Source organism: Doryrhamphus excisus, linkage group LG23 (assembly GCF_037039965.1).
Source record: "Doryrhamphus excisus strain RoL-2023G ecotype Guam linkage group LG23, RoL_Dexc_Guam_v1.1, whole genome shotgun sequence".
NCBI classification, from domain to species: domain Eukaryota; kingdom Metazoa; phylum Chordata; class Actinopteri; order Syngnathiformes; family Syngnathidae; genus Doryrhamphus; species Doryrhamphus excisus.
In genome coordinates this window covers 848,011-867,487 of record NC_136379.1, presented here as the reverse complement: position 1 = coordinate 867,487, position 19,477 = coordinate 848,011, and the positions used below count along the sequence as shown (strand labels likewise).

General features: G+C 38.8%; 1 protein-coding gene across 11 annotated transcripts in view; it reads right to left on the bottom strand.

Annotated features, from left to right (window-relative positions):
- atp8a1 (ATPase phospholipid transporting 8A1) overlaps positions 1 to 19,477 on the bottom strand; it is a 119,894-nt gene that overhangs the window by 58,533 nt on the left and 41,884 nt on the right. For 7 of the 11 annotated variants that reach the window (XR_009130232.2, XM_058076632.2, XM_078788430.1 and 4 more), the window contains exons 13-21: positions 18,414 to 18,491; positions 18,241 to 18,329; positions 13,517 to 13,561; positions 9,462 to 9,534; positions 5,981 to 6,086; positions 3,875 to 3,957; positions 1,825 to 1,874; positions 698 to 767; positions 417 to 501 (exon numbers count right to left, since the gene is read on the bottom strand). Coding sequence is in view for 10 of the 11 variants with exons in the window: in XM_058076632.2 (XP_057932615.2) it covers positions 417 to 501; positions 698 to 767; positions 1,825 to 1,874; positions 3,875 to 3,957; positions 5,981 to 6,086; positions 9,462 to 9,534; positions 13,517 to 13,561; positions 18,241 to 18,329; positions 18,414 to 18,491 (679 nt within the window). In the remaining variant the exon portion in view is untranslated. The remainder of the gene's footprint in view (positions 1 to 416; positions 502 to 697; positions 768 to 1,824; positions 1,875 to 3,874; positions 3,958 to 5,980; positions 6,087 to 9,461; positions 9,535 to 13,516; positions 13,562 to 18,240; positions 18,330 to 18,413; positions 18,492 to 19,477) is intronic. The other 4 variants (XM_058076633.2, XM_078788429.1, XM_078788427.1 and 1 more) reach the window with 1 other exon arrangement.

Genomic DNA, 19,477 nt, shown 5'->3' with positions numbered 1-19,477 from the left:
GTACTGTTGTTATTAATATTAATGTGGATTATTTATATGATATATTATTACTAATATATAATAAATACAATTTTACAGTAAAATGTTGAAAACATCTGAACCAATAAAAAAATATTTTGTTTAGCATTTTGTATGTTTATTGATAAGCTGGTTCGAATTTTTGTCAATACTGTACAGTATTTATAATATTTGATGTTATATTTAGCCCACGGTCTACACTCCTACTGGCGTTGTACCAGTAAATGTCACTAGGGGGCAGTACTGGCACAGAGCAGACAAAATCCTTAAAATGCATTTCTATCTATTTAGGTGAAGACTTTCTAAGGATTTTAAGTTGGACTATCCCGACCACGATGATAAATAAAACAAAGTGTATTTTACTGTACGCCACCAGGGGGCAACGTTGATTCACTCACCCTCAGTGGCAAACTGCTCCAGATGCTTGAGCGTGATCTCTTTGTACCGAGAACTGTCCGCCAGTCTGTCGTAAATCACTGTGTCCTGAGAACAAACACACACGCTTTGACGAGTGACACCCAGATAAGTCATTTATTCTCAGATAACCACATGCTGTCTAATAACACCGAACAGCCGTGCATCTCTGTTGTTTTTGTGTTTCTAGAAGGCTCCCTGACAAGAGCAAATAAGGAAATGAGTTTTCGGGCGGGCGGGTGTTGCCATGGTGACAGACACTCACGGCTCCTTTGCAGTAGAGGCGGATCTTTCCGGATGGTGTCCGCATGATGACTGACATTCTCTTCCTGGCACTGTGGGGGAGAGAGGGGGAGAGAGGGGGAGAGAGAGAAGGTGTCGCACGGTGAGGTGTTACAGTTGACAAATTATCACGCACAGCTTGAGCATGCGGCGGCTAAAATTGGACGATATGGAGGAAGGTAACACCTCACTGCCGGAAACCGTCACAGACTGCTGAAAAAATACTTTAGTATCAAAAAAGCCAAACTTTGTTGTCAACTAGTCAGCTACAGACAACAAACAAGCTAACCTAGCATGATGTTGCTGTTAAAATGCAAGTGCAATGTTAGCACTGTAGCATATGTAGCTATGCTAGTATTGCTAACATTTATGTCCTGCCCCACATTTTAATAATAGTAATATTTCTGGACAATACTACTATTTAGGACTGAATAGAATTTTTTTTTTTAAATAGCATCTTAGCCTTTAAATATAGAAAAAAACATCACAAAACCAAAAATGTAGATAAATTATTTCTATTAGAAATAATAATAGAAAAATTATTCTAAAATAATAATAATTATTAAATAATAGAACATTATTTTTATTAGAAATAATAATAGAAAAATATTTTAAAATAATTATAATTAATAAATAATAGAAAATTATTTCTATTGAAAACAATAATAGAAAAGTTATTCTAAAATAATTATTAAATAATAGAACATTATTTTTATTAGAAATAATAATGGAAAAAATATTTTAAAATAAAGATTATTAAATAACAGAAAATTATTTCTATTAGAAATAATAATAGAAAAAATATTATAAAATAATAATTATTAAATAATGGAAAATTAGAAATTATTTCTAAAATACATTCTAAAATAATTTTAATTTCTATTATTTCTATTGGAAAAATCAATAATCCCTGGAGTCCTTTTCAGACTTACTAAGTACGTGCGTGCAAATGTGATATTCCTCAATTTAACTTTATTATGCATGTTTCACCTTAGTCACCCTTTAGTCATTTACATAAAATTCATAATTAATGTGTGCTGATGGCCTGTTTGGATAGCTACTGCACATGCTCAGTTGAGTGCATCAACATGAAAAGAAATAACCTTGTACCTTGTAAACTCCAGCACGTGAAGCAGCTCATACTTCTCCTCGTTCCCCAGCTAAAAAAAACATCACAAACACAAAATGACAAAGAATTATTCCACAATCCGCCTTATAGGTGTTTTAGCAGCTGCCTGCACCGAGCTGATGTTGGGCGAACAGCCAGGTGGGATTCAATGAACTTCCCTAATGAAATGAACGGCAAGGTACAAGGCCGAATGATGAAGCAGAGCAGAGCTAAGCGGCGGGTCTTAATGAAGCTGGAGTGTCTTCTGGAGATGCAATGTTCCGAAAGACGGGAACTGGCTATGACCTCTCTGCCTCCGAGTGTGACCATCAGGTTAGCTAATTACAGCAACAACAGGATGGATGACCTACACTACACATACACACTGCAACACACACTGCAACACTCGAGCTCTCACCAAAGAGATGATGGCTTTTTTCTTGAACAGAACCATGCAAGTAACTGCTGAGTCCTATTTGAAAATGGTACATCTATTTCTTTCTATTCATACATATTTGCAAATATACAATCAAATTAATCTATGAATACATTTCAACAACAAAACAATTCTGTAAGAAAACAAGGAACTGCAAAAATTGCACACCTGAGGCTCAGAGCTAAACCTCTTCCCTTTCAAATGGAAATGGAAACTCTAACAAACAAAAAACTCTCCCAAAATGCTAAAATAGCAGCTAAAATAGAAGGGAACCTCGCTCCATTATTTTCCAATAGTCTGTGTTGTAGATGAAAACGGTATTAAATACAAACAATACATTAAATACACTCTGATGTCTCTGGGAGACATTTAGGCTTCATAGGATGCTGAGGTATTACATTATAGGTCTATCTTTTCCAGCAAAGGGAATCGAACTCCATTCACTTTCCATCAGTGGGTATCATAGATTCGGTTCCTAATACAATCATATTAACATTGGCAGACATTTATGCAGTAAACAATTTCTACTGTATGGGAAGATGCTGAAGTATTATTGACAGGCTAATATTTCCAGCCAAGGGAACGTCATTCCATTCACTTCCCATCAGTCTGTATCATAGATTTGGTAAATATCACAATTATATTCATATATGTTACAGACAGGGCTGCACGGCGGAATAGTGGTTAGCGCGCAGACCTCACAGCTAGGAGACCAGGGTTCGATTCCACCCTCGGCCATCTCTGTGTGGAGTTTGCATGTTCTCCCCGTGCATGCGTGGGTTTTCTCCGGGTACTCCGGTTTCCTCCCACATTCCAAAAACATGCTAGGTTAATTAGCCACTCCAAATTGTCCATAGGTATGAATGTGAGTGTGAATGGTTGTTTGTCTATATGTGCCCTGTAATTGGCTGGCCACCAGTCCAGGGTGTACCCCACCCGGCTCTCACCCAAAGACAGCTGGGATAGGCTCCAGCACCCCTGCGACCCTCATGAGGAAAAAGCGGTAGAAAATGAATGAATGAATGTTACAGACATTTATGTAATAAATATGTTCCACAGTATGGGAAGATGCTGAAGGCTAACATTTTCAGCCCAGGGAACCCAACTCCATTCACTTTCCATCAGTCTGTATCAATTGGAAACTTAATATTGCAATAATATTAATATGTGTGGAAATATTTAGTCAGCAAACCAAGTGTGCTATATATATCACTATATTGACACTTACTATGGTACCCATTATGGCATTGGATGCTCATATCACCCAGTACTTCGGTACGAGGTGCATTATTAAAAAAAAAAACAACCTTAAACTGTATTATGGAAAAGCAGGAAGTGAACAAATGTAACAGTTAGTGATTGTAAAAGTACCAGATGGAGGGGTAGGATTTAATAAGCTTTGCTTCTTCCTACTCCTTTTGGACATGTGGAACTGGGAAGTGATTATGTGATGCATTCAATTGGAATCTGATGCATGTTGAAATGAAATGAAACCATTACCATTACCATTACCATTACCATTACCATTACCGTCATATGAAACTTTGGAGTCAACGAACTTATTGGTAAATGATCAGGAAGCAAATGAGTCGAGCCTGAATTGCATGTAAACTCACCATTTCCACAATGACGCTGTCTGGGGTTCTACCCGAAAACACAAAACCCAGGTTCCGTGCAGCTCTCACCAAAGCACCTTCATCTGAAAGAAAACAGAGAGAGAAAATGTAAATATTAGAGACCAAAACCCCTGATATATTATTTCCTAACAAGGGTAGCATTTGCAGGCCAGGTATCTTGGAGGAAGCTGCAGGGCGAGACAAAGCTATCTTTTTTTTTTTTTTTTTTTTTTTACAGTTCACTTAACAAGCTCATCCCCCATTTTGCTTTCAAACCCCAAAGCGCCTCACAAGCAGGATTGTTGTACGCAATCAGGCACAAAATAAGCAGAATGTCACATGAAGTAACAGCACTTATTAAAAGGCAATTTTATTTGTTTATACAAAGATATATGTCACAGTTATGACATATAAATATATATATATATATATATATATATATATATATATATATGTATGATGTGGCATATTATTATATACAGCTACAATCTAGTTGCGTGTTTCAAGACGAGTCAATGCGAGTTGCAACAATTCCTATTCTTTTTTTGGAACGAGGGCCCACTCGGTGTTTACATTTGGAGCAGCAAACAAATGCCTCAAGGGATGGTGGCATTTTGCAATTCCATTAAGACTGTCCCTTTATTTTATTTATATATTTATTTGACATCATTTACATAATTCTGCTGCTTGCGGCAGTATTGCGCTTTAAACGCAATACTAGGAACATGAAAAAGTCTGTATGTTTCTATTACCATAATAACAATGACAGTAATAAACAAGTATAAAAAAAAATGATAACAACAATAATAATTATCACCATCATCATCATCATTTTTAGTTGCAGTAGTAAAATGTGGCACCGTGATTCCTGTATTACAAAATATATGCTAGTAATTTCCAGACCGCTGCTTAGTGATAATGTAAATATAATAATAAAAAAACTAATAATTCTCACCATTATTATTACATATGTGTGATCATTTGTCATTATAATTAGTAGTAAATTAAAAAAATGTAATAATAATTTTATTTTTAAATTTAATTAAATATGGCATCATTATTTCTAAATTTAATCCATATTATTATTCTTTTTTATTTTATTAATTTACATAATCATGTATGTACTGCTGCTCGGGGCAGCATTTTTTTTGCACTTTTTGGGAATTTTGCCCATCATTCCCAATCCTTATGTGACACATGAACACATATTTATTTCCCTTTTCTGTAGATTATAACACAAGAAAATGAGTTAACATGAGCTAGCTTACAATGCACGTCATGGAGATAGACGTATTTCCACATATTTTTCTTGGTGCAATGATACATACTTATGCTAGTTGCGTCTACAACAGCGATATAGGTACAGCGACAACACTTACGATCTCCACTCTCCTTGGGATGGCCGTGTCTTCCAGCACAAGGCGTGAGTTCCAGTTCTCAGGTAAAAAATGAGCATCTTGTTGAGTCTTTGTAGCAAAATTGATACTAGCTAGGTATCCACTCTTCTGTGAGTGAATGATGCGTAGACGAGCGGCTAGCGAGGTGCCGTATTAGTCCGGCAGATAAAAATACTTTTTCATATTAGCTGCTACAATAACAATATCTGTGTAGCTTTGTTAATATGCAAGTCATGTTATGTAAATGGAACACGGTTAGCAGTATTTTTATAATACGTATTTCCCATGATGTACGATGTTAGCTAGCTCATATTAACTCATTTTCACAGAAAAAGGAAAGAAATATATGTTCATGTTTCACATAAGGATCGTGAATGATGGGCAAAATTCCCCCAAAAAGTGCAGTTCACTTTTAAAGGCAATGCAACAAGCAAAATGCTTTAAACATTTCATTAAAATTCAATTATTAAAATTCCTATATAACAATAATAGCTATTATTATTACTGTTATTAGTAGTAGTACCAAGGCAATGCTGGAACAAGCAAAATGATGCATGTGTGTGATATTTACAATAATAATAATAATATCAGCTTTCTTCCTGTCATTTCTTATGATATACTATAAAATCTCATAGATAGGTGAACATAGTAAGTGGACATTTTTCTATGTAATGACCCAAATGGGTATGATGAGGAAGGCACGGTGTACCTGGAGATGCCGCTTGGTAGGTGATTTTTCCATCATTGCGTTCGGGGACGGCGGTGTGGCAGATGGCCATCATGGTCATGAACTCCAGGATGACAGCAGCTGTCGGCTACAAAATAAAAAAAAAAAAAAAAAGGCACTGCGACTGTGAATTTATTCATCCACCCATCTTCTATGTCGCTCGTCCTCACGAGGGTCGCGGCTATGATGGAGTCTATTCCAGCTGACTTCCAACGAGAGGCGGGGTACACCCTGGACTGGTGGCCAGCCAATCCCAGGGCACATATAGACAAACAACCATTCACACTCACATTCATACCTATGGACAATTTGGAGTGGCCAATTAACTAAAGTGCATGTTTTTGGAGAAAGAATCCATCATTGCACGCCTTCCTGTGCACCTTGTGTGGTTTTGCATCACCACTTAGAACCTTTTAGACAACATCAACAACAAATTGCTTGCCGCAAATCAATATTTCATACCAGAAAAGAGACACGTATTGTAGCTAAAGGTCTCACGGGTGCTTTCAAAGTCCTCATTTGTCTGGTATGGAATAGTCTCTGTCACTCAAACGCCTTCTAATGAGAACTTAATGGGCATCGAGGGGAATTAGTTCATCATTTCTTCAATAATTACTTATAATATCTGTTAAGCTTTAAGTCTGTTTTTAATGTCTAACTTTTTATACCTGACCGCTGTGCCCCCCCCCCCCCCCCGCTTTTACTCATGTTTTAACTGTGTAATAATGAATGAATGTTGTATTTTAACTTTTACTCTGTTTACTTGCTTTATTCAACTCCATTTTCTGTAAAGTGTCTGAGTATTTTGAAAAGTGCGACACAAATAAAAGTTAAGGTTAAGAGTTAAGTTAAAAATAAATGATTATTATTATTATTAAGCACGAATGAGCACAAATGGAAAGCTGTAGGAATACCATAAGAATAATTAGAATGCAGTGAGAATAGCTTATAATGCGTCCACATTTTTCCACTAATCCACCTCAAAAGTTTTGAGCATGCTCAAGAATGGGCTCTAATATATTGTCACAAATATAATGCACTTTTAAATATCCAGGAATTTTCATTCCGATTGCATTCTGGTACAAGAAATTAGTAGTCCATGTCAATGCCTGAAAGGTGCAAACCTCTGGAATATGTAATATTCATTCTATAATATGCACGGCAGGCCAGTGGGCGGCGATGTTCCTTTATATAGAACAGGGGTCTCAAACACGCGGCCCGCGGGCCAAATGTGTGAATTATGTGAATGAATGAATTATGAATATTATTATATGAATGGGCTGGACATAACAGCGGTGTATTAAATGTACATTTTGCAGTCCACCATTGTTGTTTTGGTTGTGGTGTACTAGACTGAAAACTGAGACCGCGAGAAACCGTATTCTGATTTCATCGACTAATCTTTTCAGTGTTTTTGATGGGAAACAATAATCCATACTTGTGTCTTCCTTCCCAAACAAAAGGGTGCCATTATTAAATGTGCTTGTCTGAGGGTCCATGGCAACCCTCTCTGACAAAATGAATACAAGCAAATCAAAGGGTCTTTTGAAAATGAAAGTACACAGTTTCTATTATGGTCCAGGTGGCCATGAAAAGCCCCCCCCCACTTCCGCTGCATCCTCCGAGTATGCTAATCTAGTTTGGTTTGGACAGGTAACCTCTGAAGGACGAGGAGCCTTTGGACTGGAGAGAAGATGTGTGAAGGTTAAAGCCTCCAGCCAGGTTAGCATCTCGGCTGGTAATTATGACGTGAAGGGGCTCATTATGCAAATGAAGGTCTTGACAGGTTCAAGTCCAAAGAGCCGATGGCTAGAGAATACCGCGTTGTCAGCAATAGACCCTGACCCTTGGCCTGCAGTGACTCCTGGGTCACCGCCCTCTGTCACAGCAACAGTGACGGATGCCCACTTAGGACCAGGCTGCTGTGGTAAAAGTTGGGGGGTCGAGGGAAAACGTGTCAACCGCATTTTCATCACAGTATATCTTCTCAAGCGACAATTCTATAGAAAGTCAACTCGGGTATATAAGTAGAGTAGTCAGTACACAGTATATACAGCAGGGGTCTCAAACACGTGGCCCGCGGGCCAAATGTGGCCCGCAGGACACTAGTTTGAGGCCCCCGCCTTGATATGAAAGTTTAATGTTAGTGCGGCTCGCGCAAGTTTGATATGGATGCTGTATGGTATCATGTACCCAGAAAAAATTATTACGTTTGATTCATGTTCATGTTAAAGGTTAAATAACTGTTAATAGTTATCCTCCCTATCCGTGTGGAAGTGGTAAGTTTTTGGCTATTTAAGTTGAAAGGAAATAACTTGAAGGCTACCGTTTAGGTGGCTAGCTCTCTAGTTTGCGAGTTAGCATGTGTCTCAAGACCCTGCAGTTGTGCAATATGTTGTAAATAAAAAAAACGTATAAATGTGACTATAGTCGTGTTTTGTCATGTCTACAGGGCTCTAATAATGCTTTGTTCATTTTAATCTGAAAAAAATCATTTGTCTACCCACCAACTATATGTGCTTTCTTAAGTTTTTATTATTATTATTATATTTATTTATTACTGATTGATTGATTTTCTTTATTCTTGATCTTATTTTGTGTAGAAAAATAAAAATTAAGATATTTAAGAACAGTGGAATGTTTTATCAGAGCTTTTCTTTTAGAAAATCGGAACCAAAGCAAAGTTTATTCATTTTTCTGTTTTTAATAAATGCGTTTTTTGGGGGGTTTTTTGGAAACGTGATGCGGCCCAGCCTCGCCCAGACCCTAGCTCCAGTGGCCCCCCAGTAAATTGAGTTTGAGGCCCCTGATATACAGTATTTGCGATCCACATAACACAAGCGAGCAGGAGATAGAGCGCATGAGTGCTGTCATGGATGAAAGCGCTGCGGTTCATTGTCGGGAAACACAAATTCTAAGATGTCATGTGACACGGCAACGAGCCCCAACACACCTGAGCAGCTGAATGGGAGTGGCCAGGTAACGACGCTCGATTCTCCAACATACTTACGTAGCATGCTGCTAACCAGCAGGGGTCACATCGCCATGGACGCAGGTCACGTTCTATAGCTCATTAGCATGCTGGCTTCGGATAATTAGCATGAAGCATACTAATTATTTAGATTCTGGACTCTTACTATGGATGTTCGCTGTAAATAGAGTCATATGAAAATAAAAACTGCTTTCGAAAGCCATGTGACTGATATCGGAAGCAATCCAAGTGGGAGCAGTCAGACTAATAGAGTATGCAATATTAAGACGCCGCATATACCCAGAGCAACAACAAAATTAATTAGCAGCAGGATTATTTCAAGACATGCAAACAGTGGTTGCTTGTGACGGGCAATTAGTGCAGCGCCACGCTCCAAAACCTGGCAACAGGATTATCCACTGTCTCTTCGTATACGAGACACCTGAACCGTCATGGACACGCCCCACGTGCATTAGCCCAGACTTGACTTACGTGATTACTTTGGAGGTTTTCCAGCAGGCTTGGGTCAACAAATCCAGACTCCTCTGACGAGTGCGTGCTGTGCCTGGAAAGACCACACACACGACCCAAGTCAAAACCGAAAAAAGGCACCGGAAAAACATACGGTACACAATAAGAAGAAGAACCTACAACAACAAGTATAAGAGGTCTTATGACAACATTTTTAAATATTAGATTATTAAATTATAGAAAAGCTGCACTCAGGAAGGCAGTTTACATTATTAAATCACAAAACTATTCATCACATACCGAAATAGCTCTAATTATTATTGTTCATTATTATATATTAATATTGTATTATATTATATATATTATTATATATATAATATATTATATTAATTATTGTTATTAATGACTTTAATTCATAGTCAGATTTAGGATTTGGGTAACAGTTACAAGTGACTATTTTTAATCGTATATTTAAAATGTAACATCTTATGATTTCACCATCACAGTGTACTTCCTGTAAGTTGTTGTAGTCAAAATAATAATGTAAAAATATATAAATATATACAAAAATATAATATAAAAAAATAATATAATTACAATAAAAATGTTTTATAGTTATTTTATTTTAAAAAATGATAATACAAATTATAATACAAATATTATATATATATAAATTATAAATACAAATTATCTGACAAAGTCTGACAAAGATCATGGATATATTTACATATTTATATTTTATATAATATTTACATACTTATACTAATATATACGCAAGTATCTCAAAATATTTTTGAAATACTTGCGTATTATATATTATAGTAATATATATAATATTATAATAATAAGTAATATATAATATAGTAATTATAGTAGTATAGTAATATTGAATGATACACAATTAGTATTGTGACTAATATAAACTATTATTTCCGTAATTTTATGGTAAAAAATATGAATCCTAATTTAATAAAATATGATTTAAATTGTATTTGTATGAAGATGTTACAACCTAAATGTTATACCAATTATACCTTTTAAAAATAGCATAAAAAAGGAAATATTGAAATAAAAAGTATAAAAATTTGAGAAAAGCTTCAAAACTGGTCCGACCGGTGGTGCAGTGTGCCATTGGTGCTCATATTAGTCAGCAAGAGTGCAGTGTAAAAATACAAAAGCAGATATGATACATTTGTGAAGGAAAGCCAAAATAATATGTATTTTTGCGGCAGTATAGTATCATCCAGTATCAAGTATCATCCAAACATGAATAAATGATCAGAAACAAGATTAGTTTCTGACTAGCACCATAACTGTTTCCCGTTATCGGGAATAATTCATGAGAGGAACACATTGATAATATCTGGCGAAGGAAGGCTAATAAAAAAAAAAGATGTCTTTCATTCTCCCTGCACCCGTGCGTCGGCTGCCTGGCTACGATCGATCCAGCCGTTCGGTGACAAACGGCGTCCTATCGATCAGGCTGACAGCAGCTTTGTGCCCGGCACTGCGAGCTTGATAGAAACGTTCCCACCGGTGACTCGGTGACTGCCAGGGGCGGCCATAAGTCTTCTCAAGCCCTCAGAGGGCCTGCTGAGAGGCCCGGCGAGGGGGCCACTCCCATCTGCGGTACGTGCAGGAGGGCCGTGTCGAGGAGCAGGAGCAGGAATATCGTGGAGATCATGTCGGGGTCACTCGGAAGATTTGTTGAAATGGAATTAAGGATGCATTTTGACGAAGCTGAGATGCTAGCCTGACCGCTACTTTGATAGGGAGGGGAGGGGCTTACTCTACATTTCCATGTGACATTAGCTTATGCTAATGCAGAAACAAGGGCTGAACACGCCGGGGTCATCATTACACAACTGCTGCATCGGGGCCGGAACACAGCCAGCGTTCATCCACGGGATATTTACGCAACTGTGTTCGCTTTCGTCCCGCGATGTTCGCCACGAGTCGCCACACAGTCGCCACATGGCGGCGCCATTATTAAACCCCCAACGTTTGATACCCATACATTTGTCATGCAGCTCAATGCATCGCTCTACAAAACAGCCTCCGTAACATTTGGTCACGTTTTTAACGTAAACATGGCCACCATCAAGGAAAACCTCTTTGCAGGGTCACCTGACTAATTACCCAGAAGTCTGTGATATGTTGATATGTGATATGATATATGTACCGGATGCACCTCCTAGTATCTATCTAACGAAGGACAATTGAGTGTTGGTGTTGCAGGAGCATTGTAGCATTGTAGCATTGTAGCATTGTAGCATTGTAGCATTGTAGCATTGTAGCATAGCAGACATCCCTTCCACACGCCATTGTTACAGCTCCGATAGCCACGTTAGCTCACACTCCCCTCCAGCATCACTCAGCGTGTCGACGGTCCTGAGCTCTCAGCAGGCTGGAGCGTGGCGCGGTCACTTATTGATTTGCTGCCAGCACAGCAGGGGTCCCGTCACGGCAGGAACAAGGGGTGCTGACGGCTCACAATCAATTACGAGGGGGCAGTTTGGAGATTAAAGCTCAGGCACCGGAGGCCTGGATGGGATTCGAACTTACCAAATGGAAACGGAAAGGCTGCAGTTTCACATTTGCGATCTTGAACGCTGCAGTGAGCATTCCAAGCCGGTGGTTGGCGGTACGACTATTGGGCATGGGCTGGTACAAAACGCATAGGAATGCTATCATGTGCATTACTCTACAAAGTCCCAACATAAATCCTTTTTAAAAACTTGTATTGTAGTGAGTATGCAGGAAATGTGGAGGTAACAAACTTCCTTTTTCGGGTCATGTGATTGTTGTCATACCACTTATCCTCCACTCCTGTCTATGCTGAATCACATTTTCACATTTGGTGATAGGGGAGTAAGAAAATATCGTTTTGGCGATATATCGCGATACTGCATCGATATTAAAATATACTCTGCATTTGAGCAGGATCTTGAGACATAATTTCATTTATTTGGTTTTTTTGTAATTTAAAGCTGGATGTTAAAGCTTTATTTATCCAAATGCTACACTTTAAGTTTTTACAGCATAACATATGCTTCTAATGGAATAAAAATGTGTTTAGTAAGTGCCTATTGCTAGTGGAATTCCGTTTTTCCAGGAAATAATTTAACTACAAGAAAAAAAAACAAAAAAATATTCCCTTGTTAACAGTATCGTGATATATGGTATCGTGATACGTATCGTATCGCCAGATCCTTGCCAATACACACCCCTACTTGGTGACCGTCCATGTGAGTAATATGTCGACTGATAACCGCGCCAACAGCAACAACAGCGCGGTCGCTAATGAGGAAGCTAACGCCGTTGCTATCTATATTGGACTTTTGGCAACACAACACATGCCTGTGGTTTTAACACATCGAAGTGCAGTTCCGACTGCGAGGAATAACACAGGAAGTGACAAAGTATTTCCATGCAGTGGACCCCCACTTTCGCTCGTATCCGCCACGGAGGATAACTTCCGTGGTTTGGAAAACTATGACCATAGTATACCTTGAAGTCGCTAATAACGATTACACCCCTGGGACATTCTTTCACACACATTCAGGCTGTGAAAGTAGCGTTTTCATCGAAACAAACCAAGGTTCAATGTGGCACACCTTTGCTTGGTAGTAGTGTGTGTTAGTAATCCATTGTGTACACAAAGAGCCTCTCCATGCATGAATGAAATGTTACTATTTTGTTTCTGGGAAGGTAAAAGCAGAAAAAGTTCAACTAGACACCAACAACCCATGCAAAATAGTAGCATGCTGTTACTGCACGTATTAATATGACTGCAGATGGGCCTCTGTGTGTGTGTGTGTGTGTGTGTGTGTGTGTGTGTGTAGAAGAATAGTTGTGTATGAAGCGTGTGAGAACACCAACAAAGCCTCCACCAGTACTGAATGTACATTTCCACACTTCCAAACAAACACGTGTCACATTGAGCAGCGTTGCGTTCAAAGTATCCTGCAAGGCAAGGCAGCACTATCACGGCACACAAAGCAGCAAAAACAAACTCAGGAGCAAAAAAGAAATAAAAATGAAAAAGCCCACGTCACAGTCATCACACGTCTTACCCGTCATCCTCAGCAAAACTACCATCCTCAGTCTCTGGCACGTGACTGTCGGAGCCGAGGTGGGAAGACAAAAATAAAAGCTGAAAGGACGACTGTTAACATGTTGAATAATATTGTCAATAAAGAGGCCTTCAGGGCTGGATGATGGGTTACTATGATGGGGCAACAGGAGCGAAGGTAGGAGGGTTAGATCTGGAAATAACAGACTGTCACATAGGAAAATAAAACATAATGTAAAATGGCGTAACACAGGGTAACGTATAACGATAACGTATTCATCCGACTACTTTCTTTGTTTGCTCCACACAGTACAGCATGGATTAAAATATTATAATAATATATATATAAACAAATCACATGACGTACGAGCTCACTAAATTCCCCACAACCCTGATTGGCCAAACAATGTCACGTGATCATCAGAGGGGGAATGTTATCAGAAATTGACACGATGAGTCGGGTGTGTCTTGGCGAATCCCTGAGACAGACCCACCGATCGAACCCAGGTTAAGAACCACTCATGTAACATACTGTAACATGGCATAGTGTAACATAACTTACTAATAACTAATAACTTAACGCATAACAGCATGATGCGTCATATGATAAAGTAATATAGCCTAAGGAGAACAGAGTGTTGTAACAGTGTAAATATACACACAACACATCACTACATAACGTGACCTACAACAACATAACATAACCTAACGTAACGTAACACAACCTAACGTAACGTAACGCAACCTAACCTAACGTAATGCAACCTAACGTAACGTAACATAACATATTATGTACTGTAGTGTGAGTAGCATACAACAACCTAACGTAACGTAGCGTAGCGTAACGCAACACAACGCAACGTAACGTAACGTAACGCAACCTAACCTAACGTAATGCAACCTAACATAACGTAACATAACATATTATGTACTGTAGTGTGAGTAGCATACAACAACAACCTAACGTAACGTAGCGTAGCGTAACGTAACGCAACCTAACCTAACGTAATGCAACCTAACGTAACATAACATAACATATTATGTACTGTAGTGTGAGTAGCATACAACAACGTAACGTAACGTAACGTAACGCAACGCAATGTAACGCAACGCAATGTAACGCAACGCAACGCAACGCAACCTAACCTAACGTAATGCAACCTAACGTAACGTAACATAACATATTATGTACTGTAGTGTGAGTAGCATACAACAACAACCTAACGTAACGTAGCGTAACGTAACGTAACGCAACCTAACCTAACGTAATGCAACCTAACGTAACATAACATAACATATTATGTACTGTAGTGTGAGTAGCATACAACAACGTAACGTAACGTAACGTAACGCAACGCAATGTAACGCAACGCAACGCAACGTAACGCAACCTAACCTAACCTAACGTAATGCAACCTAACGTAACATAACATATTATGTACTGTAGTGTGAGTAGCATACAACAACGTAACATAACGTAACGTAACGTAACGTAAACTAACCTAACCTAATGCAACCTAACGTAACATAACATATTATGTACTGTAGTGTGAGTAGCATACAACAACGTAACGTAACATAACGTAACGTAACATAACATAACATAACATAACATAACATAACGTAACATAACATAACATAACATAACATAACATAACATAACATAACATAACATAACACAACACATTATGTACTGTAGTGTGAGTAGCATATAAACATACGTATGTTAAAATTCACGAGGGTCGCGGGGGTGCTGGAGCCTATCCCAGCTGTCTTTGGGCGAGAGGCGGGGTACACCCTGGACTGGTGGCCAGCCAATCACAGGGCACATATAGACAAACAACCATTCACACTCACATTCATACCTATGGACAATTTGGAGTGGCTAATTAACCTAGCATGTTTTTGGAATGTGGGAGGAAACTGGAGTACCCGGAGAAAACCCACGCATGCACGGGGAGAACATGCAAACTCCACACAGAGATGGCCAAAAGGAGAATCAAACCCAGGATTCCAATCCGCCTAAGTGGCCACGGCGCCCATCCAACATTCTGATTACAAATGAATTTATTGCATCTTTAAAGCTGCTATAGCTAGGAAATAATAAAAGGACATTAACTGAACGAAGAGTAAAATGCATGATATAAATGTACTCTCCCTTGAAACGTCATGTTGGGGTGTATTGTGGGCGCTTCACTCAGCGAAACAACACCTCTCCTTGAGATTTGGACTCCATTCCAGTGGAATTAATTAATGTCTGCACCCTCGGGGATGACTTTATTAATTACAGCAGCGCTTCATTTGTGGAGAGGAACACATGCAGGCAGTTGTGTGAGTGCTTTGTGTGCATGTGTATGTGTGTGTGTGTGTGTGTGTGTGTGTGTGCATGTGTGTGTGTGTGTGTCACCCAATTACAAGTCACGACTTTGCACGCGTGCTCGCTCATGCACTTGTGCTAAAAATGTTCTTGTGTTTCCCCAACCCACATCCACACGTTTATACTTCTAATGCAGGGAAGTCAAACAGCAGACTTTTGTGTTCTTTTTTAATTCCACATGAAGACACACGCAAGCTATTTAGCAACAACGCACGACTAAAGATACTCGACTTAACCTTAGGCGGGCAGTGAAATAGGACATCTGTGATGGGAATAGACGCAAAAGTGCCACGCGGCAAAAGCAGATTTCAGCCTGTTTGTTGCGTGGGAACAATGATAGTGCAGATCTAGTGTGTTTATGGATCATATTTTAGGCGTAAACAATGACAAGTGCCGTAAGCAGCTACTGGAAATGGACTTTTATGCAAACAACAACATAGCTTTCCCTCATTAAGAGCAGTCTTCTCTTCCTGCTGTGGAGCACACATTCATGATCATTAGTTGGAATTCAAAAGCGAAGGTCAAGCAAAGACTGAAGCAGAGTGACTGAAGTATGTCGGGGAGAGATTTTATCCCGGATGGCCGACAGACGTGACCTCATTGGATTGCTTTAAATGAGTGCCAATTTGGAGAAAAAAAATGTTTTAACCTTCCTCTTGTGTTAGCTTCCTGGTAGCATCTCTTATGTTAACGGGTGGGTTTTGACACGCGTATTAAATCAGCTATAAAATACACTAAAAACAATAAGTTACCATCAAATTAGCTTCTCATGTCTTGGTTACCTTCTTAGGCTTCCTCATACATGAAAATGTTGCTTTTAATACTTTTGGTGTGGGCATGGAGGCCTTTTTTTGTCACTATACCCCTCCATTTCTATTTCCAAAAATGGTCAAATGAACCTCCAAAGAATCATATTCATAAATTGAATTATTTTGTTACCTGGCTATTACTGAGGGATATAGAACATATCTCTTAAATCAATTAGTTTATTTATTTTCTCATTTTAGTATTAATCACTAAAGAAACATCTATGGTGTTGGGTGAATTTGGACCCATATATATTAACGTCAAGAAAAGGTAGAAAAAGTGATTGTTTTCAGCAACACAACTTTAGTATAAAGTGAAATGAAAAAGCAGAAGAGGCATTTTCCTTGGATGACAAGATGTTCGTCCACTGTCATCGTTGCCCATCATCGTGTTGGCTAATTGTACACTTATGATTTCGGTTGTGGCTCAAAATATTGCTTTATAGTCATATTATTATAACCGGGTCCAAACCGACCCTAACAATACAGTGGTCATAATTTCAACCAGACCATTTTAAAATGTGGTAAAAATTATTTTTTTTGTTTTTATTTTGTTGAAATAGAGTTTCCCGACAAAGTAAAAAAAAAAAAACTTGATGCAATAAACAAATGTTATGTGATTGTTTTTATGCATTAAAATGTAACACAAGAGGAGGGTTAAACATCAAGGATGAAACGGCGGCACAGCCATTTTCTCAAATGAGTCACTGCGAAGGTGATTTGAACTCCCCTGCTAACCAAACCAGCAGCACCTACTGAGGATGTTTCATTTCCTGTGGCTTCAAACATGGAGGCTTATTAAAGTTACCAGGAGACGTCGACTACTGCGGTGCTGACCAATCCAGTTGTCTGTTTGTCCGCATGTTGACTACACTGCAGCACACCGTCCTTCCTCCAATACATTCACTGGAAAGCCCAGTTCTACCAAAAAGGTAACACCTACAGGGGAACTCTAAGAACTGTAGGAGCATAATTCATACAGAAAGGAATGTGAAATATTCACAGAAAGTTATATTTCTAAATATTGCATTAGAGTGTACTGTGTATTCATTGAAGGTATGGTCAGGCTCAATAATTCATATTGAATATTCAATTTGAAATGATTCATCTGTCAAGGAAATGTAATTTCCTCAAATTATTAATGCTTCTTGGAACAGAGTCCAAATAAAACCTTGGCTTCTCGCCTCGTCTACGTCATTAATAAGGCTTTTCACTAATGGGATTAATGGTGTCCTGTCACGCGTGTCACTGACTCTAACAGTAGAGTGGCTCCTTTTCCTTTCCACAAGTGTTAAACCTTCCACGCTGCTTTACTCAAATGTGAAAAGCATAAAAAGAGGGTGTTGATGCATTCCAGAGGCAGCTTTGCAGTAAAAATACACCTGTTGCATCATTTAGGTTATCTTGAGAGGAGCGAGAAAAGGGAGGAGAGAAGACAGCAGATGGTACCATGATGTGCAAGGTGAAGGCAACAGGAAGCGAGAGAAGGGAGCAGGGGATGGCAGAAAAGGGGTTGAACGGTAGGTGGGGGCGTTTCCATACCCGTAGGCCACGCCAGCGATGGTGCACTTCTTGAACTGCATGACATTGCAGGTCAGCGTGCCCGTCTTGTCAGAGAAAATGTACTTCACCTTGTGGGAAAAACAGTAGAGAACATTTCAAATGGGAAGTCGTCCTAATAATATATATATATATATATATATGTTTTTTTTTACCTGCCCTAACTCTTCATTCAGGTTGGATGTACGAGCCATGGCGGGGGTGTTTGTCGGCTCGTAGATCATATCAGTGTCCTGGAAAGTAACACAACAAATATAAGAACTAGAAATGCATGGTTAGGTAAACTAAAATGTTTACAAATGGGTCAGTTCTTTTATGTTTACACAATATATTCATCCATTCATTCATTTTATACTGCTTATCCTCACGAGGGTCGCGGGGGTGCTGGAGCCTACCCCAGCTGTCTTCGTAACGCAACCTAACGTAACCTAACCTAACGTAACACAACCTAACGTGACTCAACCTAACCTAACGTAACCTAACCAAACGTAACATAACATAACACATTATGTACTGTAGTATGAGTACCATATAACAACAACGTAACGCAACCTAACCTAATATAACGCAACCTAACTTAACGCAGCGTAACGCAACGCAGCGTAACGCAGCGTAACGCAACGCAGCGTAACGCAACGCAACGCAGCGCTACCTAACCTAACACAACACAACCTAACCTAACGTAACATAACACATTATGTACTGTAGTGTGAGTAGCATATAACATATGTATGTTAACATAATAACATATAATACAAAACTCCACACAGAGATGGCCGAGTGTGGAATTACGCTAACCACACGACCTCCGTGCAGCCCTACACAATATATAACTTGTATATAAAGACATTTGCAAACATATAGTATACTGAAAGTTTGCTTTGTTTTTGTGTGTTTGTGTGTTTGTGTGTTTGTGTGTATTAAACAATGGTGGTTGGTGGGACAGTACCAGAAAATGTAAAATAAATACACAATAAAAACACAAAACTTCTTTTCTTAAAGAGACACTGAGGCCAAATGAGGACTAACTGAAAGTTGCTAAAAAAAGAAAAAATGAAATTTTAATGACTAAAGAGACACGGCAGATCTTTAGAAGCACAAAAAAATCTTGGTTGAGTTAGTCAGTGGCAATGACCTAGTTGGGAAGTACACGCGTTTGGTTGCTTTAAGCTGATCTCGCCTTCGATAGATCCACATATCTCACAGAAGTGGGCTATAC